This window comes from Anomaloglossus baeobatrachus, chromosome 2 (assembly GCF_048569485.1).
Source record: "Anomaloglossus baeobatrachus isolate aAnoBae1 chromosome 2, aAnoBae1.hap1, whole genome shotgun sequence".
NCBI lineage: Eukaryota > Metazoa > Chordata > Amphibia > Anura > Aromobatidae > Anomaloglossus > Anomaloglossus baeobatrachus.
In genome coordinates, this window is record NC_134354.1 from 441,921,288 (window position 1) to 441,946,386 (window position 25,099).

The 25,099-nt window shown below is 48.1% G+C and overlaps 1 protein-coding gene across 1 annotated transcript; it reads left to right on the forward strand.

Moving 5' to 3' along the window:
* Nucleotides 1–13,336: 13,336 nt before the first annotated feature.
* On the forward strand, nt 13,337–21,929 carry LOC142289829 (uncharacterized). The gene is made up of 13 exons (XM_075333756.1): nt 13,337–13,415; nt 13,764–13,802; nt 14,101–14,370; nt 14,624–14,728; nt 14,840–14,917; nt 14,994–15,416; nt 15,498–15,944; nt 16,052–16,256; nt 16,551–16,679; nt 16,759–16,889; nt 16,969–17,112; nt 17,990–18,064; nt 21,666–21,929. Exons 1-13 carry the CDS (start codon nt 13,387–13,389, stop codon nt 21,736–21,738), a joined length of 2,148 nt encoding a protein of 715 aa, XP_075189871.1. The 5' UTR covers nt 13,337–13,386; the 3' UTR covers nt 21,739–21,929.
* Nucleotides 21,930–25,099: the final 3,170 nt, after the last annotated feature.

Consider the following 25,099-nt stretch of genomic DNA (forward strand, 5'->3'; position numbering starts at 1 on the left):
GGGGGGTTGTGAACAAGAAATGCCACATAAGGCAGAATTAGGCTGAGTCCACATGTCCTGTAATCATCTGCTGGGAAAAATGATTTCTGCAAAATCCGTTTTTTTTCAAATGGGAGTCTATGGAGGAAAGATACGTTAACAGATTTCTATTTATCTTCCATCTGTAACGGATGGGCATTCTGACCTGCGGGGCCACAAGTCTCCTCCTGCTTGTGTTCTCCTTATGCGACTCCACAGCAAATAATTGACATTCTGTGGCCTCGGAAAGCCGCACCGCAGGTCAGTGTTTGCTGCGGGCCGTGCATGCACAGTGGGCACAGGATTTCTACCAATACCATCCACTGTGCTTGTACATTGCAGCATTTTGCACACAGCTGAAGCATACTACATCCAAAACGCTGCTAACACTGATGGTGGGCACGCAGCCTAAGGAGATTCTTTATTACAGCCTAGCTATTAGGGCAGGGGGCACAAAAAAGGGAATTTTGTTTACTTACCGTAAATTCCTTTTCTTCTAGCTCCTATTGGGAGACCCAGACAATTGGGTGTATAGCTTCTGCCTCCGGAGGCCACACAAAGTATTACACTTTAAAAAGTGTAACCCCTCCCCTCTGCCTATACACCCTCCCGTGGATCACGGGCTCCTCAGTTTTGGTGCAAAAGCAGGAAGGAGAAACTTATAAATTGGTCTAGGGTAAATTCAATCCGAAGGATGTTCGGAGAACTGAAGACCATGAACCAAAAGAACAATTCAACATGAACAACATGTGTACACAAAAGGACAACCAGCCCGAAGGGTACAGGGGCGGGTGCTGGGTCTCCCAATAGGAGCTAGAAGAAAAGGAATTTACGGTAAGTAAACAAAATTCCCTTTTTCTTTGTCGCTCCATTGGGAGACCCAGACAATTGGGACGTCCAAGAGCAGTCCCTGGGTGGGTAAAAGAATACCTCGATAAAAAAGAGCCGAAAAACGGCCCCCTCTTACAGGTGGGCAACCGCCGCCTGAAGGACTCGCCTACCTAGACTGGCGTCTGCCGACGCATAGGTATGCACTTGATAGTGTTTTGTGAAAGTGTGCAGACTAGACCACGTAGCTGCCTGGCACACCTGCTGAGCCGTCGCCCGGTGCCGCAATGCCCAGGACGCACCCACGGCTCTGGTAGAATGGGCTTTCAGCCCTGAAGGGAGCGGAAGCCCGGAAGAACGGTAGGCCTCGAGAATCGGTTCCTTGATCCACCGAGCCAAGGTTGACTTGGAAGCCTGAGAGCCCTTACGCTGGCCAGCGACAAGGACAAAGAGCGCATCTGAACGACGCAGGGGCGCCGTGCGAGACACGTAGAACCGTAGTGCTCTCACAAGATCCAAAGAGTGCAAATCCTTTTCACACTGGTGAATTGGATTAGGGCAAAATGAAGGCAAGGAGATATCCTGATTGAGATGAAAAGGGGATACCACCTTAGGGAGAAATTCCGGGACAGGACGCAGAACCACCTTATCCTGGTGAAACACCAGGAAGGGGGCTTTGCATGACAGCGCTGCGAGCTCAGACACTCTCCGAAGTGATGTAACTGCCACTAGGAAGGCCACCTTCTGCGAAAGACGTGATAGAGAGACATCCCGCAGCGGCTCGAAAGGTGGTTTTTCAAGAGCCGTTAGAACCCTGTTAAGATCCCAGGGTTCCAGCGGACGTTTGTAAGGTGGGACCATGTGGCAAACTCCCTGCAGGAACGTGCGGACCTGCGGAAGCCTGGCTAGACGCTTTTGAAAAAACACGGAGAGCGCCGATAATTGGCCCTTGAGAGAGCCGAGGGACAAACCCTTGTCCATTCCAGATTGAAGGAATGCAAGAAAAGTGGGTAAGGCAAACGGCCATGGAGGAAAACCGTTATTAGCGCACCAGGATAGGAAGATTTGCCAAGACCTGTAATAGATCTTGGCGGACGTTGGCTTCCTGGCCTGTCTCATGGTGGCAATGACATCCTGAGATAACCCTGAAGACGCTAGGAGCCAGGACTCAATGGCCACACAGTCAGGTTGAGGGCCACAGAATTCAGATGGAAAAACGGGCCTTGTGACAGCAAGTCTGGGCGGTCTGGAAGCGCCGACGGTTGACCCACCGTGAGATGCCACAGATCCGGATACCACGACCACCTCGGCCAGTCTGGAGCGACGAGAATGGCGCGACGGCAGTCGGACCTGATCTTGCGTAGTACTCTGGGCAGCATCGCCAGAGGGGGAAACACATAAGGCAGTCGAAACTGCGACCAATCCTGGACTAACGCGTCCGCCGCCAGAGCTCTCTGATCCTGAGACCGTGCCATGAATGCCGGGACCTTGTTGTTGTGCCGTGATGCCATGAGATCGACGTCCGGCGTTCCCCAGCGGCGACAGATCTCTCGAAACACGTCTGGGTGCAGAGACCATTCCCCCGCGTCCATGCCCTGACGACTGAGAAAATCTGCTTCCCAGTTTTCTACGCCCGGGATGTGAACTGCGGAGATGGTGGAGGCTGTGGCTTCCACCCACTGCAGAATCCGTCGGACTTCCTGGAAGGCTAGACGACTGCGAGTGCCGCCTTGGTGGTTGATGTAGGCGACGGCAGTGGCGTTGTCCGACTGGATACGGATCTGCCTGCCCTCCAGCCACCGATGAAAAGCCAATAGGGCTAGATATACTGCCCTTATCTCCAGGATATTGATCTGAAGGGATGACTCTATCGGAGTCCAGGTTCCCTGAGCCCTGTGGTGGAGAAAAACCGCTCCCCAACCTGACAGGCTCGCGTCCGTGGTGACCACAGCCCAGGTTGGGGGTAGGAAGGATTTTCCCCGCGACAGAGAATTGGGTAGGAGCCACCACTGAAGTGACGTCTTGGTTGCAAGGGAAAGAGAGACGTTCTTGTCGAGGGAAGCCGCACTCTTGTCCCATTTGCGGAAAATGTCCCATTGGAGTGGCCGAAGATGGAATTGCGCGAACGGGACTGCCTCTATAGCTGCCACCATCTGCCCCAGGAAGTGCATGAGGCGCCTTAAGGGGTGTGACTGACTCCGAAGAAGTGATTGCACCCCTGCCTGCAGAAAAAGCTGTTTGTCGCTCGGAAGCTTGACTAACGCTTGCTGGGTATGAAACTCTATCCCAAGGTACGTCAGTGATTGGGTCGGTGTCAACTTGGATTTCGGGAAGTTGATGATCCACCCGAACTGCTGGAGAGTCGCCAGAGCGACGGATAGACTTTGTTGACACGCCACCCGAGACGGGGCCCTGACTAGGAGATCGTCCAAGTAGGGGATCACCGAGTGGCCCTGAGAGTGCAGGACCGCCACGACGGATGCCATGACTTTGGTGAAAACCCGTGGGGCTGTCGCCAAGCCGAAAGGCAATGCCACGAACTGAAAGTGTTCGTCCCCGATGGCGAAACGCAGGAAACGTTGATGTTCGGGTGCGATCGGTACATGGAGATAAGCATCCTTGATGTCGATCGATGCTAGGAAGTCTCCTTGTGACATCGAGGCGATGACCGAGCGGAGAGATTCCATCCGAAACCGTCTGGTTCTCACATGTCTGTTGAGTAGCTTGAGGTCCAGAACGGGACGGAATGACCCGTCCTTTTTTGGCACCACGAACAAGTTGGAGTAAAATCCGCGACCACGTTCCTGAAGGGGAACGGGGATCACAAATCCTTCTATCTTTAGAGCGTCCACTGCCTGAAAAAGTGCGTCGGCCTGAGAGGGGGGCGGAGAGGTTCTGAAGAAACGAGCCGCAGGACGAGAGCTGAACTCTATCCTGTAACCATGAGACAGAATGTCTCTCACCCATCGGTCTTGAACATGTGGCCACCAGGCGTCGCCAAAGCGGGAGAGCCTGCCACCGACCGAGGATGCGGCTAGGGGAGGCCGAGAGTCATGAGGAGGCCGTCTTGGAGGCAGTGCCTCCTGCGGCCTTTTGCGGGCGTGACTTGGACCGCCATGCATAGGAGTTCCTCTGGCCTTTCTCCGGCCTGTTGGACGAAGAGGATTGGGACTTGGCGGAGGGACGAAAGGACCGAAACCTCGATTGGATTTTTCTCTGTTGAGGTCTCTTAGGTTTGGCCTGGGGTAAGGAGGAATCCTTTCCCTTGGATTCCTTAATAATCTCATCCAACCGTTCGCCAAACAAGCGGTCGCCAGAAAAAGGCAAACCGGTTAAGAACCTCTTGGAAGCCGAGTCTGCTTTCCATTCGCGCAGCCACATGGCCCTGCGGACTGCCACGGAGTTAGCAGATGCTACCGCCGTACGGCTAGTGGAGTCCAGGACGGCGTTCATGGCGTAGGACGAAAAGGCTGACGCCTGAGAGGTCAAAGACGCAACTTGCGGAGCAGAATTCCGTGTGACAGCATTAATCTCAGTCAGACAAGCCGAGATTGCTTGGAGTGCCCACACGGCTGCAAAGGCCGGGGCGAAAGACGCGCCCGTGGCCTCATAGATGGACTTCACCAGGAGCTCTGTCTGTCTGTCTGTGGCATCCTTCAGGGATGAGCCATCTGCAACAGACACCACGGACCTAGCCGCCAATCTGGAGACTGGAGGATCCACCTTGGGACAGTGAGCCCAACCCTTAACGACTTCAGATGGAAAGGGGTAACGCGTGTCAGTGAGACGTTTAGCAAAGCGCTTGTCCGGGACCGCTCTGGGCTTCTGGACAGCATCCCTGAAGTTAGAATGATCAAAAAACGTATTGCGCGTACGTTTGGGGAACCGAAACTGGTGTTTCTCCTGCTGAGACGCCGACTCCTCTACAGGAGGAGGCGGGGGAGAGAGATCCAACACCTGGTTGATGGACGAGATAAGATCATTTACTAAGGCGTCCCCCTCAGGTGTATCAAGGTTAAGGGCGACGTCAGGGTCAGAGCCCTGAGCTGCCACGTCCGCCTCGTCTTCCAGAGAGTCCTCAAGCTGGGATCCCGAGCAGCGAGAGGAAGTCGGGGAAGAGTCCCAGAGAGACCGCTTAGCCGGTCTAGGACTGCGGTCCGGGCAGGAGTCCTCCGCCTGAGACCGAGGGGCCAACCTGGGAGCGCGCTGCGTTGCGGACCGAGAGGGGCCTGGGGGAGACGAGCCAACAGGGGCCGGGGCCTGTGGAAGGTCCGGTCTGGACTGCAAAGCCTCAAGTAGCTTAGAAGACCATTTGTCCATAGACAGAGCAATGGATTGAGAAAGAGACAGAGAGTTTCTCAGCAAAAGAGGCCAACTCTGTCCCTGCAGCCTGCTCAGGGGGAGCAGGGGGGTCTACATGAGCCGAGGGGCCCACCAGTGCCCAAGGCTCCGACTGAGCAAGCGAGGCAGGAGTCGAGCATTGCTCACAGTGAGGGTAGGTGGAACCCACAGGTAACATAGCCCCACAAGAGGTACAGGCCGCGAAAAAAACCTGTGCCTTAGCAGCTTTGCTCCTTGTGGACGACATGCTGTTGTCTCCTAGGAGAGTGACCACTGAGGGTATATGGGACAGGGGTATACAGCCTGACCGAACAGATATATATATATCTATTATATATATATATATGTATCTATTCCGGCACCCTAGGGGGACCAGCACCGGGTGACCGGTGTGGGTTACCGACCGCTAACGAGCGGAGTGTGTCCTCCAGATTCCCTGCCGTGGATCCCCCGGAGCTGCAGAGCTGTTCACTGAGAAGCCTCCACCGGCAGAATGCCAGAAAATGGCTGCCGGAGCTCTCAGGGGAGGAGTGGGGCCGTGGGCGGCGCCAGCAAAGAGCGGGAATCTGGGGTCCCCACAGTGGTCAGTGAGGGGGGAGGAAGACATGCAGGATGCTCCAGCCCTCACATCCGACGTCATGTCGGTAATCCCGCCCTTACCCCTGACAGGCAGGCCCGGGGGCGGAATTTTCGCGACTAGGCCGCGGTGAAGCCGGGGACTAAATTTGAGGCTGTGCCCGACAAGCAGGCACGGTCGGCGCGGAAGTCCACCGGCCTCCTCAATTCAGCAACTGCCGCGGCTTCCGGGAAGAAGGTGCGCTCCCTGCACAGTCCCCTATGGGGACACGGAGTACCTTTAAGATGCAGGGCCCGGTCCCTGAGGTTGAAGAGGCTCCGGTCCGGCAGATTCCCTCAGGGGCTGCGGATGGAGCACGGTCCCAGCAAATGGATGACCGCTCAGGATCCCACTTCTCCCAGAGCCGCATAAGGGATGGTGAAGGAGACGGCATGTGGCTCCAGCCTCTGTACCCGCAATGGGTACTTCAACCTTAACAACACCGCCGACATAGTGGGGTGAGAAGGGAACATGCCGGGGGCCCCGCGGGGGCCCTCTTTTCTTCCAACCGACATAACTAAGTATGAGAATGCATGAGTGGATGTGTGCCTCCTTCCACACAAAGCATAAAAACTGAGGAGCCCGTGATCCACGGGAGGGTGTATAGGCAGAGGAGAGGGGTTACACTTTTTAAAGTGTAATACTTTGTGTGGCCTCCAGAGGCAGAAGCTATACACCCAATTGTCTGGGTCTCCCAATGGAGCGACAAAGAAAACAGTCTCAGACACATAGGCCTTGCTGGTGCTGTATTTTACTATGTGTCTGAGACTGTTTTTGTGCCCCCTGCCCTAATAGCTAGGCTGTAATAAAGAATCTCCTTAGGCTGCGTGCCCACCATCAGTGTTAGCAGCGTTTTGGATGTAGTATGCTTCAGCTGTGTGCAAAATGCTGCAATGTACAGTACGAGCACAGTGGATGGTATTGGTAGAAATCCTGTGCCCACTGTGCATGCACAGCCCGCAGCAAACACTGACCTGAGGTGCGGCTTTCCGAGGCCACAGAATGTCAATTATTTGCTGTGGAGTCGCATAAGGAGAACACAAGCAGGAGACCGCAGCGCACCGAACCCTGATCGTGGGCACGAACAGCTGCGTTCTCCTGTGGAGGAGACTTGTGGCCCCACAGGGTCAGGATGCGCAGCGTCCAGAATGCAGCAGGGCCTGATCGTGGGCACATACCCTTAGGAAAATATAGTCCAGCAAGGCCTTTTTGTATCAGTCTAATACAAAGGCCTTGTTGGACTGCTATATTTTACTAAGGCGATTCAGTATCAAAGCCTGGCTATTAGGGCAGGAGGCACCCAACATTCTCTGATATAAAGGCCTTGCTGGTACTGTATTTTCCTAAGGATATGTGCCCACGATCAGGCCCTGCTGCATTCTGGACGCTGCGCATCCTGACCTGTGGGGCCACAAGTCTCCTCCACAGGAGAACGCAGTTGCTCGTGCCCATGATCAGGGTTCGGTGTGCTGCAGTCTCCTGCTTGTGTTCTCCCTATGGAGGACGCATGCGACTAAACAGGAAAGTCGCACCGCAGGTCAGTTATTGCTGCAGGCCGTACACGCACAGTGGCCACAGGATTTGGATGCAGCTGAAGCATGCTGCGTCAAAAACACTGCTAACACTGATGGTGGGCACGCAGCCTTAGGAGATTCTTTATTACAGCCTGGCTATTAGGGCACGGGGCAGCAAACAGTCTCCGATACAAAGGCCTAGCAGGTTCTGTATTTTCCTAAGGAGATTCTTTATCACAGCCTGGCTAATAGCAAAGAATCTCCTTAGGAAAATACAGCACCAGTGAGGCCTTTGTATCGGATAATGTTGGGTGCCCCCTGCCCTAACACACACCTGCTCTAAACACCGAGGAGCCGCCCGCCAAACACACCCCACGGCCTCTGGGCCTTAACTTACTGTGTAGCCGCCAGGCCAGGTCACTCGCCGCCTGCCGCCTTGAATCCTCCGCCGCGCCGTGACGCTGCCTGCCTTCTGCGCCTGCGGACGGAAGATTATATTCCTGACTAGCTGTAGTATGCGCACAGGGCCTAAAAGAGACTTCCGACTCAGAGTATAGTGTGACCAGAGATACTGGAGAGCGGTGACTGCACTTAGAAGAGGAGAAGAGCGGCGGTAGGTGAGTATATAATATACTCACACTACATCAATAGAAATGTGACTATGAGGCTTCTGCATATGAATGTATTCACCTATATGTTCACATGCGACCACAACACACATCCGGCCATTCTCACACTTGTAATGGAGCTGAAATAACATGAACATATAAGTGAATACAAGAATGTATACAGATAAATATACAGGCATCACACACATGCATACAAATACATAATATGACACATATACAAACATATGGATGTATGTATTGATAGATAAATAAATAGATAATAGAGGGATAGATAGAGCAATAGAATCATAGATAGAGGAATAGATAGAAAGATATATAGATAGAGGGATACATAGATAGAATCATAGATAGACAGATGTCCACACATTACACATGGACTCGCCCTCTCTGCAGATGATTGCACATTGTGCCCAGGATGCCGTTTGGAGCATGCATTTCTATCTTCTCTGAGGTGCAGTCTCCTTTTCTCCTGGGGTCCGTCTGCTGTGTCCTCCTGGAGTAATTTGAATGCAGGAGGGAGAGAGCAGCTCAGCCATGATGAGGACAGCATGGGAGGCAGGAGCCATGTTTGTTTCCAGTAGAGGCCTCTCTGCTGCAGACGGAGCTGTGGGCAGAGCCTTCTTTTTTTGCCTCAGACAGTCTCTTTCCTCTGCGCGGTCGGCAGCTTCTACAGAGGGCCCTAACAGGTGAGGAAGGGGCCCCTGTCAGCTCAGCATAATCATATGCGTTCAGCTGATCGGGCCCCTGCTTCTCCTGTTAGTGTTTAAAGCTGCCGCCAGCAATGGAAATGAACACGTTTTCGGTCTCTAGGGGCCCCCTCCCGCTTGGGCCCCTGTGCCACTGCAGGTGGCTGCACCGCGATATATCTGCCAGTGCAATGTCCCGACCCCTGCCCCTGGGGCCCGGTGAGCAGAGGAATGAAAGTGGAGGGGCCCGGGCTGTCAACCCCCCCCCTCCTGCCTGCTGCTCACCGGGCCCAGTACAGGAGTCCCAGTAGTAATGCCCTGATGGCGGCCCTGTGTGTGACTAAGTATGGAGGAGAATTAGGAGATTTTGTGGATAGATATGGGAGCAGGACATTACCTGTATTATAAACTCCTCCTCCTTTGGGGAGGGGGATCAGGGTCCCCACTGGCTGCAGCTGAAATCCATAAATATCAAAATGTTAGTGAACATTTTATGTTACAGCACAAAATCAAGTTCTTTATGACGCCTACCTCTTTTCTGGCTGTCCAGCACCATCAGCTCAGGAGGGGTGGAAGTGGGTGAAGAGTCCTAGAGAAAAAAAAGACAATTAAATAATGATGGCAGATTCACTGCACACCAGCACACATCACGGAATGCCGGTATGCAAGTAATATGGTTATCCATTCCACACTAATTGTTATTTATACAGAAGGTGTCATTTTGCAGACCCTCAATAAACAATGCTATTATAGGGAGTATGCTATATTAATATACGTGCTATTTGGCGGTCTCTTTCTTCTCTTATACAGTTATGTGATAACTCTATGTATAATAATAAATATATATATATATAATAAATATAATTAAATATATATAATAAAAATATAAATAATAATAATTATTATATATTTATATATACACACACATATATACATACACATACATACATACATACATATATATCTCTCATATCTATCTATATATATCTCCCCATCTTCTCTCCTGGCATTGTCACTCATGTTCTATGCGATTTCATCTGCCTCACACTAAGCTCTACTCTGATACTGGCTGATAACAGAGAACAGCACTGCACACATGTTTGGGTATAACCACATATTTATACAGGGATAGATGTTTAATCTTCAACGATGACTATTTTTATAGCTCAGACAGCCTACCTCTCCCATGACACATAAATTACAGTCTATGAATGGCTCTTTTAAGAAACATTTCTTATCTATTGATGTAGGATGAGTAAGGCTATTTTCTTTGACTGCATTAGACACCACAGGTCAGAAGATGCTAATGTCTGGTTTACTTTCCCATCACTATAGCTCATTGGACCCAAATGCATCTCAAGGCTCTGGCTGACAGGTAAAGGCAGCCTCTGTCTATCCTCCCCTTTTCTTGAGATGGTTGGATTGTCATTGTAAATCAGCACTTGTACCTTGACCCCTGCCCCCCCCATCTCATTGTAGATTGTAAGCTCTCATGAGCAGGGTGGTTTCTTTTTTCTCTCCAATTATTGGATTTTCTATAACTGTTACTTGTTTGTATATGAACCTCCTGAATTATAAAGCGCTGCAGAATATGTTGGCGCTATAGAAATAAAGATTATTACTACAATCACAGTGGATGGATTTCTAGAAATTCGTGTCCACTGTAAATGTGCGGCCTGCAGCGAAAACTGACCTGCGGTGTGGCTTATTGAGCTGCTGCATATCAATTCTCTGCGGCAGAGTCGCAAGCGTTCTTCCTAGAGAAAAGACAAACCAGAGACTGCAGCGGCCTGTGCCCACGATCAGGCGGAGGAGACTCGCCGCGTTCAGGACGCAGCGGGTCCTGATCGTGGGCACATACTTTAAGGTTATGTGCACACGCTGCAGATTTTTTTTCTGCACATAAAACTGCATGTTTTGGCAGGAGAATCCCTGCAGCTAAAGGCAGCGTTCATGCATTTTTTTTTTTAATAGAATGGAGATAAGGAAAAATGCTGGAAAAAATGCTGAAACAATTGACGTGTTCATTCTTTGTGCAGATTTTGGTGCAGAAAATATCTGCACCAAAGAAAATTTGCAACGTGTGCACAGCACTTCAGGATTCCCATAGACTTTGCTCAGATGCATTTTTCATTGCATATTTATTAAAATCTGCAAGACAGAAAACAGAAAAAAAAATCACGATAACTGCACCATGTGCACAGGCCCTAATGTATATATGTGGGATGACCTCTAAGGCCCCGTACACACGTTGCAGTTTTTAATGCCTTTTCTCTTGCAGATTTTAATCAATATGCGAGAACAAATGTATTGCAGGAAAGCCAACGAGAAGAAAGAAAAGACGAACAAAGACAGAAGACCCCACAATCATACTCACCAGACGCAGGAGGTATGCTCCACGCGGTCCTCCCCAGCCACCTGAAAGAAGACAGCTCAGATAATTAAGACAATAGTCCTACATTTTCATGGATGCGGGAAAAGGAGAGAGAAGTGTCCCTCGATAATAACGTCCGCATCACCCCAAGTTGGTAGGTTATCTACTTGAAGAAAAAAAAAATAAATAAAAATGAATAAGCAAATTATTGTATTTTAAAATTGAGGGCGCCGCGGGGCATACACATACTGTGGACGCTGGAGTCTGCATGCAGGCAGCACTGGCAGAGGTCCTGGGGTGGGGGGGTGGGGGGATACATATACCGGGGATGCAGCCTTCATACAACTATTCATCACTTTCAGCTTTACACAGCCCCATTTAGCATTATGCACCCCACAGTTTTATGTGGCCTGATTATGCATTATGCACCCCCACATAATGCTATATGGGGGCCACATAAAACTACTACTACTACTACCAAGAGTAACTTGGTTTAAGAGCACACTGCTGAAACAAATTATGCTTGTAATCCAAGGTTCACTGTATTTTGTGAGATAATATTGCGTGTCCCATCTGTCAGCATTCACACCGCTCAATCTCCACACTATGAATAGACATTCAGCCAGATATGGCGCATTAATTCACACTAACATTACCAAGGATAGGAAATACTGTTTAGTAACTATTTTGTGTGATAATAGTGTGTCCCATCTGTAAGCATTCATAAGGCTCAACCGCTAGACTGATTTACAAGTTCATGGCACACCCCCTGCATCTGATTGGTCTGTGTGAATACATTATATATCAGGTTGTCTGCAGTGTGATTGTGTATAGCAAAGCTGTTGGAATTAGTGATGGGCAGTCCGGCTCTTTTTGATGAGCCGGCTCATTCGGCTCGGCTCACCAAAAAGAATCGGCTCTTTCGGCTCAAAAAACGGCTCTTTTTTTTAAAAAAAACCCCTCTGCTACACCTTGTGATGATACAGAACCTCCCCTGTACATTGGGAACCTCATTCTACACCCTTGTATGTATCTAGTGAAGCAGTAAAAACAGTTTTTAGCATTATTGTTTCTGTTTCCTCAGATTGTCAGCTCTTCTGGACAGGGCCCTCGCTCCTCTTTTATGTGGTGTTTTTTGTACATGTCCTTTCTACATTAGTCAGCGCTCTGATATGTGTCGCTCCTACAAAAGATTATAATTCCTGAAAATAAAGGCGAGTTGCAATTACTGTGCTGCCTGTCACTATATGTGCAACACACACACACTGTACATACTGAACACAAAGGACACACATACACACACACTGTACGCACACCAAAATATGGAAGCATAGGATACTGAATAGCAAAATCAGTTTATTTCAATACAACCTGGAACAGAAATGTTTAAATGCTAACATAGCATGGGTCCACCTTCTGCTGGTGGTGCACAGCACTACAAATCCCAGCAAGTGGAACACAATATGGCAATGCAACACTAGTTACATACCAACTTTTTTAACAGTTAAGTGACAATAAATGTCATTGAGGTAGTATTGCACATAAAACAAATGTATAGAGGTTGTGTGCAGATGTCAGATCTATTTACATCTAAAAATACCAGGATTTGTTAACAGAAATAGAAAAAAAGTCTTAACTGCGAGAATTGTGACACCACAACGCCACAGACACATGCATATAGAGGCTAATGAATATGTTGTATGTAGTCACCAAACTAGTAAAAAAATATCAATTGTGGTCACAAAAAAAAAATAACACACAGACACACACACACACTAGCGTCCACTAAACATTGAAGGAATGGAGACATGGCTTATCAATGATTTTCTCTTTTTTATGCCAGAAAAAAAACCTTACAGGGTTAAATGAACATGTCAGGGGTCATCTGTTCTGTGCACACACTGGACACTAAGTACTGACTTCTATTACTAACTCTATACAATGATTGAAGCTGTATACACTTCTTTACATATGTTTGGTCTAAAATGCTATTACCCAACAACTGGTCAAGTCTTTACTGTAGTGGTCCTGAACCCTGACTAATACCTAGAGAAGATGATCATTGTTATCAGCAAACAAGCTGAGCCCCTCTCCTCCTACACATTACCATATGTGCCAGCCGAGGTCAGAAAACTTAACCCTAGCACATCATTCCCTGGTACTCAATTGTGCCCACTGAACTAAGGAAGAACCACTATGTGTGTATAGCTTTAAGTGTCAGCTCCTGCCCAGAACTTGTGTTTACTCTTCTCCTTATCTCCTGCTTCCCCCTGAAGCAGAGAAAAAAAAAAAAGCTGCTCTTTATGGCTCCTTCACTTTGGGCTCATATCGTTCACTTCAAAGAATCGGCTCGTTCGCGAACGACACATCACTAGTTGGAATGGAGCCAGCTAACATTGATGTGGATGTGTGAGTATAATCTATAATACTTTGTCTTTAATATGCTGATTTTGACAGTGTGCAGGGCTACTGCTGCCCCCTAAAAGGGTAAATTAGATGTGGTCTGTTAAAGGACCACTATGCATTTGTTGTTTTGAGGGGTAAAGCATATTGCAAAGCAAAGGGTTTTATAGGACTTGCAAAGTTCCCTGAAAAAGGCTATGTCTTTTTGAAAACACAACCTCAAAATTCATGTGGTATATGTTTACTTTCTCACTGTAAAAGTGTTAGGACTGTTTTTATTGCAGGTAGAGAGGCTGGTAGATATGATTCTTACAGGCTAGGTTTTATTTTCACATGGTGTGTTTTTGAATACAGATCCCCGGCTGTCGTGGAGCCACCGGCTGCTGTGCGCAGGTACATTACCTACCAATGTGTGTCAGACATTTGCCAATATGCTTAATTTCTTTTATTCACTTCCGGGTGTCTGTCTATGGCTACAGCTACATTACTTTACCCAATGCAATATGCAGAGTCTCGTGACAGTGATTCTGTATCTACACCACATGGAACTTTATATGGGTTACATTGTGGTGTGAAGTGTACTATTTTGGCATGTCTACAACTTTCTGAGCGCTTTATGAATGTGTACATTGTATTCCCTTTGACAGTAGTTGCACTGAGCATCACAAGTCTTATACCACTGTGTTTTTAGCGGTCCAAAGAGGATGCACTTGACCTGCCCAGTTTGCTATATAGTAACAGACCGACTGGACAAACATCTCCAGCGACAGTGCATGAAGCACAATTCTGCCGAGGAGAGGACAGCTACTCTGACTGATGCAAGGGACACTCTTCGCAACATTGCATCCAAAGGGACAACCATGGAATATGAGGATATTTTGGCACTTAAAACACCAGAGAACACAATCTCTTTCCTGGAGGAAAGAGGGTACCTCATACTCCACAAGCCAACTGCGGCCAGGTAGGCTCCACTTTTGTCTATCAAAGTTTTGGATAAAACTTATGACTTTGTATATGTGTAATATTAGCCTTTAACAATATGATGGACCCAACTTAATGATGGATCCAGTGCTTTGGTTTGCAGTTAGAGTTTAGGGCCGATCCTCGATTCTCAATCAGATGGAGGTCGATGCTTTTCACCCATCTGACCTAGGATCGCTCATCACTATTTGATATGCATGTCCTGTAATCAGGTGGCTTTTTTTAATTTACAGTACTGTCCAAGTTCAGGAGCAGCAGGATGCAGGGGCCAGTAGCACTTATGAAGCACCTGTGGGGGAATGTGAGGAGGAGACTGAAGTTGTCCAAGAAAGAGAGAGGTAGGTGTGTGTGTGTGTGTGTGTGTGTGTGTGTGTATATATATGTGTGTGTGTGTGTGTGTGTGTGTGTGTGTGTCACACACATACAAATACTGCTTTCTCTCCTCCCAGTGCTAGTACCGTACCCTCCTGTGCTCATTCAAATGAAACCGCTCCTTATAAAGAAGACTCCCAGAGATTGCCTGTAGAGTGAGTTTGCTTAATCTTTTCATTATAATATACTCGCATGTAACTAAGCATTAACAGGTAACATTGTCCTTTTTAGGACTGAACAAGAGGATCCATCCACATCCGGGCTGATGCAGCAAGAGAACTCACCAGTATGTAAAGTCAAGGAATTTGAAGAGGTGATTGTGGGTAGTCCAGCCCTCACGGTCCCAGAGAGAATGGATCTTGAAGCGTCAAAAGACTTCCCAGTTGTGGAAGATTCTAGTGAAGACCAGAGTGATGAAGAGGATAAAGAGTCATCCGGTGAGGAATCCGCTGTCTCCGCTGAGGAGGAGCAAGAATCCGCTGAGGAGGAGCAAGAATCCGCTGAGGAGGAGCAAGAATCCGCTGAGGAGGAGCAAGAATCCGCTGAGGAGGAGCAAGAATCCGCTGAGCAGGAGCAAGAATCCGCTGAGCAGGAGCAAGAATCCGCTGAGCAGGAGCAAGAATCCGCTGTCTCCTCTGATGAGGATATGAACAGGTCAGGAAACATGCACCGTCTTTCTCGTAAACTGTAAAATATAACAAGTCTTAACTAATGTTCTTTCATCCAACTTTATAGAGTTCTAAAGATAAAATGGACAGGACTAAAACAAAAAATGAAGCAAGCTGGTTTGTATAAACGTTTTAAAGAGGAAAATCCAGTTCTGAAAGGTTTTGAGGATTATTTAAAGAAAAACCTCTCAGTAAGGAAGGTGAACCAAGAGGTTGCAGACGTCTCAAGATTTCTATATTACATGAACAATGACTGTGTGAGTTTGGATTTCGTGAAAGACATTAAGAAGGCACAGTCTTTCTTTGTCAAACTGCGTGAAGTCGGGCTCTCAAGCCAGACGGCATGCAATTATTTAAAACACCTTAAGAGATTTGTGCGTTATCAGCTACGAGAAACCAATTTGGCACATGAAAACCCGCAGCTGTATAAAGCTTTCAAAATATTTAAAGGTGTGACCAAGGATATCCAGACCATGCTGGCAAAAGGTGTCTCACAGGAGGTGGTCAGCAACAGGCGAGTTATCAGCTTATATGAATTTGTGTATATTTGGTTACAATCACTCTTTTGTCCCCAGGGTTTTCACATGGCCGAATGTAACACTCATGTTTTATCCATCTTAGATTTGACGCATTAACATCGTCGCATTTGCCACCAGCACACTATCTGAAGATTCTGGAAGTGGCCAAGCCATCCTTTTTGAAATCATTGAGACATATCAAGTCTGGTGGCAAAAAAAGGGAACATCAGTTTAACGTCTTGAATTACTTGGAGACCCTACTGGTTTTAAAGCATGGACAACGGCCAGGTGTAATAAAGAATTTCACAGTAAGTAAATCACCTCTGACTCATCTTCTTAAATGACACCTGTCACTTAACCTTTCTCAACTGTCTTCACTCTAAGGTAAAAAATTGTTTAAAAGAAATGAAGTCCTCAGTGGTTGATACCTTTTAATGGCTAACTGAAAAGATGGTAATACTAGCAAGCTTTCGAGCTATTATTACTATCTTTTCAGTTAGCCATTAAAAGGTATCATCCACTGAGGACTTCAGTTCTTTTAAATAATTTTTTATCTCTACTGGCTAACACGGTACAAAGATATATTTTACCTTCACTCTCAGGTGTCAGAGTGGACCAGGAGGTTGCCTTACGGATATGAGGGGCAAGACTTCATTGTCATTGGGGTGAAAGCACACAAGACCTCTGCACAACAAGTCGCCTGCTTTGCGCTTACTCCAACTGAAGAAGAAGTAAGATTTCCTTTCCTCCAGGTGATGGACTCTGGGATTTTCCATCTTACCATGTTTGTATTTGTTTTTGCTTTTACAGTGGTTAAAGGTGTATTTTGAGAAACTGCGACCCAATATGGTCAAGCCAAACTCAGGAAATACATTCTTCCTAAATAGCTCAGGGGAGCCTATCCACAATGTCTCTAATGACCTTATGCGTTACCATAAAAAGTAAGATTTAGAAAGTCTAAAATCTTTCTGAAAGTCTATGTGCATAGCTATAGGTTTGATTTTCTACATTATATTTTAGGTTTGGGCTTCCCCTTGTCACCAGCAAGATGATTAGGAAGGTAAACTACCGAGAAAATACCCTGGAAAACATCTGTCATGGCCACTCGCTAGTCCTACGATCATGGAATGAAGAAATGCAGGAAGCACAAGCCAGCACATCAAGGTATTTAATTGTAAAATACAAAATCAAACCTGCTTTGTAACAAACACTAATATTTGATTTCTAACACTTCTAAAGGGCTGCAGAAGAGGGTACTGGGGAACCTCTGACTGGACAGTTAGGCTATGTGCCCACGCTGCGGAAAATGCGCGGATTTTGCCGCGGATTTCTCGCGGAAAAGCCGCGGATTTTCCAGAAATCTGCAGCACAGCTACTCCCCAGCCATTTCTATGGCATTTGGGAAATGCTGTGCCCACGCTGCAGATTTTTCCGCAGCGGAAATCGTGCGGATTTTCGTGCGGAAAAATCTGCAGCATGTCAATTATTCCTGCGGATTTCTCCGCAGGGTCCCCTATACTTACCTGCCTTGATAGCAGACACCGGAGTCACTTTCTCCGTCCGGTGCACAGCAGCGCAGCTGATCCAGGTACAGGAAGGATGAGGTGGGCGGGGCCTGCACGAGCTCCGGTCATGTGACAGCCGGAGCTAGTTCAGGCCCGCCCACTTTCTCCTGTGCACAGTGAAGACGCTGACAGAGTGACTCGGCCGCCGGAAAGCGAGGTGCTGCGTGATGGAGGTAAGTATGAACTCACCCATCACTGCAGCACTTGTTCTGCATTGAGGATGCAGTGCCGAAGCCATGGTCCTGTGTCCTCAATGCAGAATGCCCGCACCATATCCGCAGGACATTCCGCATCATTGAAACAGAGAAAAGTTGTGCTCCGGATTTCTGGGAGCTCCTGCGGAATGTCTTGCGGATATATCCGCAGGACACTGTCCCCGTGGGCACATAGCCTTAGTATACATTTACTTCTATACTGTGATGCCAAGCTAATGGGTGCACTCATTGAGAGCTCTAATATTCATGTTTTTATTTCAGGGCAGGTTTAGGCTCTCCACCTGACATTACAACACGGTCAAGGGCGGCCCAGTCGCTGAAAAGGAGCTCCTCAAGGTAATTATGGAACATTCTTACATACATTAAAGGTCTGTCTTTTGAGGAAACTTGTGACAATGTGATAGCCAGGACACGCGTTTCTGAAAACTGTAAAGCATAAAGATACTTTACATCATTTAAAGGAAACTATTACTGCAGTTTGAATGAGGGTAACCTTAAGCCCACTTTACACGTTGCAATTAGTTGTACAATCGCATTTGCGATGTGACACGCCCAGGTTGCATACGGGATCTTATGAGATTGCACGTAGGTCGTTCATTTGCTGTCACACGTGCGTTAGTAGTCTATGTTAAATTGATCAATTTTGTGTGCGATCCTTTAGATCATGTGTTCTGTGACGTATGCATTGGGCACCTTTTTTTTTTTTATTTATTGACTTGCCAAGCGTGTGTAATGTGTAGGGATGCGTTTTTACTATGTTATCTGCCATTCAGCTCTGCTACATGGCCGCTAACAGCAGACACAGACAGCCATGTAGCAGAGCTGAATGGCAGATGACAGCAGACACAGACAGAGCCGCACAGTCAGAATGAACTCAGGTGAACTTCACCCGACTTCACGGTCATGCTGTGGCTCTGTCTGTGTCGCGTCCTGATTAGCGGTCACCAGTGAAGGACTCACCGGTGACTGCTAATCCCCTGAGTGACTGAAGTTAGCAGCCCTCTCTCATACTCACCGATCCCCGATCCCCGGCGCTGCACGGCGTTCACACTGCTCCGGCGGCTTTTACTGTTTTGAAAAAGCCGGCCGCCCATTAAACAATTTCGTATTCCCTGCTTTCCCCGCCCACCGGCGCCTATGATTGGTTACAGTGAGACACGCCCCCACTCTGAGTGACAGGTGTCACACTGCACCCAATCACAGCAGCCGGTGGGCGTGTCTATACTGTGTATTGAAATAAATAATTAAATAATTAAAAAAAACGGCGTGCGGTCCCCCCCAATTTTAAAACCAGCCAGATAAAGCCATATTAGAAATAAAAAACACACACATATACCCTGGTTAACCACTTTAATCAGCCCCAAAAAGCCCTCCATGTCCGGCGTAATCCAGGATGCTCCAGCGTCGCTTCCAGCGCTGCTGCATGGAGGTGACCGGAGCTGCAGAAGACACCGCCGCTCCGGTCACCTCCACGCAGGTAATGAAGACAGCCGCGCGATCAGCTGCTGTCACTGAGGTTACCCGCTGTCACTGGATCCAGCGGTGGATCCAGCGGTGGCCGCGGGTAACCTCAGTGACAGCTCAGCTGATCGCGCTACTCACCTCAGTTGCTGCGTGGAGGTGATAGGAGCGGGGGTGAGTAGCGCAATCAGCTGAGCTGTCACTGAGGTTACCCGCGGCCACCGCTGGATCCAGTGACAGCGGGTAACCTCAGTGACAGCAGCTGATCGCGCGGCTGTCTTCATTACCTGCGTGAAGGTGACCGGAGCGGCGGTGTCTTCTGCAGCTCCGGTCACCTCCATGCAGCAGCGCTGGAAGCGACGCTGGAGCATCCTGGATTACGCCGGACATGGAGGGCTTTTTGGGGCTGATTAAAGTGGTTAACCAGGGTATATGTGTGTGTTTTTTATTTCTAATAAAGGATTTTTCGGGTGTGTGTGTTTATTTACTGTAATTTACAGATTAATCATGGAGGGTGTCTCATAGACGCCTGACATGATTAATCTAGGACTTATTGGCAGCTATGGGCTGCCAATAACTCCTTATTACCCCGATTTGCCAACGCACCAGGGCAAATCGGGAAGAGCCGGGTACAGTCCCAGAACTGTCGCATATAATGTATGTGGCAATTCTGGGCGGCTGTTGGCTGATATTGTTAGGCTGGGGGGCTCCCCATAACGTGGAGCTCCCCATCCTGAGAATACCAGCCTTCAGCCGTATGGCTTTATCTGGCTGGTTTTAAAATTGGGGGGACCGCACGCCGTTTTTTTTAATTATTTAATTATTTATTTCACTGCACAGTATAGACACGCCCACCGGCTGCTGTGATTGGGTGCAGTGTGACACCTGTCACTCAGCGTGGGGGCGTGTCTCACTGTAACCAATCATAGGCGCCGGTGGGCGGGGAAAGCAGGGAATACGAGATTGTTTAATGGGCGGCCGGCTTTTTCAAAACAGTAAAAGCCGCCGGAGCAGTGTGAACGCCGTGCAGCGCCGGGGATCGGGGATCGGTGAGTATATGAGAGAGGGGGATAGACTGACATGGACAGAGAGTGAGGGACAGAGATAGTGACCGACTGACAGAGATTAGTGAATAATAATAATAATAATAATTTTATTCATTTATATAGCGCTATTAATTCCACAGCGCTTTACATACATCAGTGAATGACAGACATTGTGAGGCGCTTCAGAACGCAGCTTTTCAGCTGCGCTCTGAAGCGGACCTTTTTTAAGCTGCGGAGCAGAGCGCACACCTGCGCACATAGCATCAGACATCAAAATCGTATGAGGGATGTCACACGTTACAATTGGCTAGGTTGGTGCAACAAAACGCTCAATTCTAGAGAATGATACGATGTGTTTGCGATCAACGGTTTTGCGTTCAATCCTGATCGCACGTAGATGTCACACGCAGATACCTCACAAACGATGCCGGATTTGCGTCACTTACAACTTGACCCCAACGATGGATTGTGAGATATATTGAAGCGTGTGTAGCGGGCTTTAGACACCACTTGTAAGTTGAATCGTCTGGACTGAATTTGGCCGATAGTTTGTTGCCACATGTAAATACGGCAAATAGCCACTAAGCAGTGTCACCCATACGCAGCCATGGTGGGCGCATTCCCTACTTGGTGGCCCCATCAGTGGTTGTGCAAGTCTTATTCACGTTCCTGCACCATCTGCCCGACAGACTTCGCACTCACTAAGTGCTTGGTCTGTTGGGCAGCTCAAACGGCCCAACAATGCAGCAACCACTGACCGGTCTCACAGATATCTGCAAACGGTTGCTGCGCGTAAGGGTACCCTTAAGCCTGCTTTACACGGTACGACCGATTGTGCGATTTCACAATCGATCGTACCCGCCCCCATCCTTTTTGCGTCACGGGCAAATCGCTGCCCGTGTCGCACAAAGTTAGTAACCCCCGTCACACATACTTACCTCTCGTGCGACCTCGCTGTGGGCGGCGAACGTCCACTTCCTGGAGTGGGAGGGACGTTCGGCGTCACAGCGACGTCACACGGCCGCCGGCCAATAGAAGCGGAGGGGCGGAGATGAGGGGGACGTAAACATCCCGCCCACCTCCTTCCTTCCACATAGAGCCGGCGGCGGCCGCGGGAGGCAGGTGAGCTGCTCATCGTTCCCGTGGTGTCACACGGAGCGGCGTGTGCTACCACGAAAACGATGGTCAACTAAATTAAACGATATTATGGAACCTAGCGAGCAGTACCCGACTCACGATTTGTGAGCGATACTGCGTCGCTAGGAGGTGTCACACAGGCCGGCATCGCCAGCGATGCCGGATGTGCGTCACAAAAACCGTGACCCCGACGATCTATCACACGATAGATTGTCTGGTGTAAAGCAGCCTTTAGAGTTGGTATGATTTATGTTTAAGTCTATATTGACATCAGTATCTCTTTTTCTTTAAAGCACTGAAGAACCCAGGACCTCTCGTCCTAGGATGGATCCGGTGGTCCTGTTGAAGCGTTTACCGAATTTATAAAAAGGACAAGAATTTGTAATAATTCTGTGTGTGTTTTTTTAGTTTAGATTTTCTTTCTGGTAATGTTAGTTAAATAAGAATGTTCTGGTATGGCGTTGTTTTATTTTCTTTTAAATAATTAAAAATTATAATTACAGCAAGTTTGGGACCTAGCACGTGTTTATGCCTGCTTGTCCTCTTCTACTGCTCGATCCACAGGGCATGGCATTTTAATGTACCTTTACACAAACTTCTGAATAATAATCGTTCCTGCAGTTCATGTGAACGAGGTTGAACAATTAAAGGGGTTTGATCACTATGAGTTGGTATCACCTATTAATGTAGCTAAATATAGGCGCCATAAACTGATGTACAAAATTGTGCAGGGGAAAAGTGGCAACACACAGACACCTACCAGATAGATCATATGCGATTATGCCACAAACAATTCCAGCCGAACTTCAAACCACTCATGGTAACTTGTATGGAGCTGCTGACTTTTCCCACCTGACCTATGCAGAGCCTAGAAAAGAAATAAGAAGCAGCGCTCAGTACAGATGTGCTCAGAGTAGACCTTCATTGGTACAGCTTTCCTTTCTCGAGCTCATGGAAACTCAGACAACTATATAAAAAGTACACAATGCGTTTAAAGCGAGACGAATACACATCCATTTCCCATACCAGTGCTTCAAAAACAAACAAAAAAAAAATCTAAAAGAACTGAGTCCTCAGTAGATACCTTATAATGGCTAAGTGAAGAGATGGTACCATCTTGTCAGTTACATTTTTAATGGCTATCAACCACTGAGGACCCTTTTCTTTAAGCAATTTTTTTTTATCTGTACTGGCTAACACAATACAAAGATATATTTTACCTGTAAAAAAAGATTTATAACACAACAACATTACAAGAGACAGAAGAGGAGGAAGAGGGGGGGGGGGCAGCCTTCATGGGCATGTAGTCACCTTGACTCAAGATCAGCCTACAGATAAGGTAAGAAAACAAATCCAACTTTTTTGTAAAGTCTGTAAAGGCCCCGTCACACTAAGCAACATCGCTAGCAACATCACTGCTAACGAACAACTTTTGTGACGTTGCTAGCGATGTTGCTGTGTGTGACATCCAGCAACAACCTGGCCCCTGCTGTGAGGTCGCCGGTTGTTGCTGAATGTCCTGGGCCATTTTTTAGTTGTTGCTGTCCCGCTGTGAAGCACAGATCGCTGTGTGTGACAGCGAGACAGCAACAACTAATGTGCAGGCAGCAGGAGCCGGCTTCTGCGGACACTGGTAACCACAGTAAACATCGGGTAACCAAGAAGCCCTGTCCTTGGTTACCCGATATTTACCTTTGTTACCAGCCTCCGCTGCTCTCACTGTCAGTGCCGGCTCCTGCTCTGTGCACATGTAGCTGCAGGACACATCGGGTTAATTAACCCGATGTGTGCTGTAACTAGGAGAGCAGGGAGCCAGCGCTAAGCAGTGTGCGCTGCTCCCTGCTCTGTGCACATTTAGCTGCAGCACACATCGGGTAATTAACCCGATGTGTGCTGTACCTAGGAGAGCAGAGAGCAAGCGCTCAGTGTGCGCTTCTCCCTGCTCTCTGCACGTGTAGCTCCGTGCGCTGGTAACCAAGGTAAATATCTGGTTGGTTACCCGATATTTACCTTAGTTACCAAGCGCAGCATCTTCCACGCGGCGCTGGGGGCTGGTCACTGGTTGCTGGTGAGCTCACCAGCAACTCGTGTAGCGACGCTCCAGCGATCCCTGCCAGGTCAGGTTGCTGGTGGGATCGCTGGAGCGTCGCAGTGTGACATCTCACCAGCAACCTCCTAGCAACTTACCAGCGATCCCTATCGTTGTTGGGATCGCTGGTAAGTTGCTTAGTGTGACTGGACCTTTAGACTCAAGGCAATTATGGAACATGCTTATATACATTAAATGTCTATACTTTGAGGCAACTTGTGTTAATGGGGTATCCAGGACACGCGTTTCTGAAAACTTGTTCAGGCGTCACACTAGTGAGGGTAATTTTTTCCACTTATTTGTTTGGTAGTTCACTTGTAAGAACTAGTTCTGGAGTTGCCCTGACCACTTGTTCAGGCGTCACTAATGAGGGTAACATTTTTCACTTAGTGTCAAATAGTAACCTATTTTTTGTGCCCAAGGTTTTTTGCTAAACTGGCTAATTTCCTTTTTTTTATCTGTACTGGCTAAGGGGTACTTCTCATATAGCGAGATTGCTGCTGAGTCGCGGTTTTCGTGATTTCATTAGCGATCTCGCTGTATGTGACAATGAGCAGCGATCTGGCCCCTGCTGTGAGATCGCTGCTCGTTGCACACAGCTCTGGTTCATTTTTTTATTGCTGCTCTCCCGCTGTTAAGGCTGATAAGCACACACCTCTGTGTGTGACAGCGAGAGAGCAGCAATCAGGATGCACGGAGCCGGCGTCTGGAAGCCTGCGGTAAGCAGTAACCAAGGTAAATATCGGGTAACCAGGGAATCCCCTTCCTTGGTTACCCGATATTTACATTAGTTACCAGCGTCCGTGCTCTCACTGCCAGCGCTGGCTCCCAGCATCCTACACACAGCCAGACTACACATCGGGTAAAATTAACCCAATGTGTACTCTGGCTACTATGCACGGAGCCGGCGTCTGGAAGCTGCGGACACTGGTAACCAATGCAAATATCGGGTAACAAGCGCTTGGTTACCCGATGTTTACGTTGGTTACCAGTGTCCCAGCTTCCAGACGCCGGTTCCGTGGAAGCGCAGCATCACTTCCACGTCGCTGCTGGCTGGGGGCTGGTCACTGGTGAGATCTGCCTGATGACAGCTCACCAGCGACCATGGAGCGACGCAGCAGCGATCCTGACCAGGTCAGATCGCTGCTGCATCGCTAAAGTGAGACGGTACCCTAACACAATACAAAGATATATTTTACCTGTAAAAAAACATTTATGACAACATTACAAGAGACAGAAGAGGAGGAGGAGGGGGAGGGGGCAGCCCTCAAAGGCAATTAGTCACCCTTCCTCAATATCAGCCTAGAGATAAGGTAAGAAAACAAATCCAACTTTTTTGTAAAGTCTGTAAGACTCAAGGTAATTATGGAACATGCTTATATACATTAAATGTCTATACTTTGAGGCAACTTGTGTTAATGGGGTATCCAGGACACGCGTTTCTGAAAACTTGTTCAGGCGTCACTAGTGAGGGTAATTTTTTCCACTTATTTGTTTGGTAGTTCACTCGTAACAACTAGTTCTGGAGTTGCCCTGACCACTTGTTCGGGCGTCACTAATGAGGGTAACTTTTTTCACTTAGTGTCAAATAGTAACCTATTTTTTGTGCCCAAGGTTTTTTGCTAAACTGGCTAATCG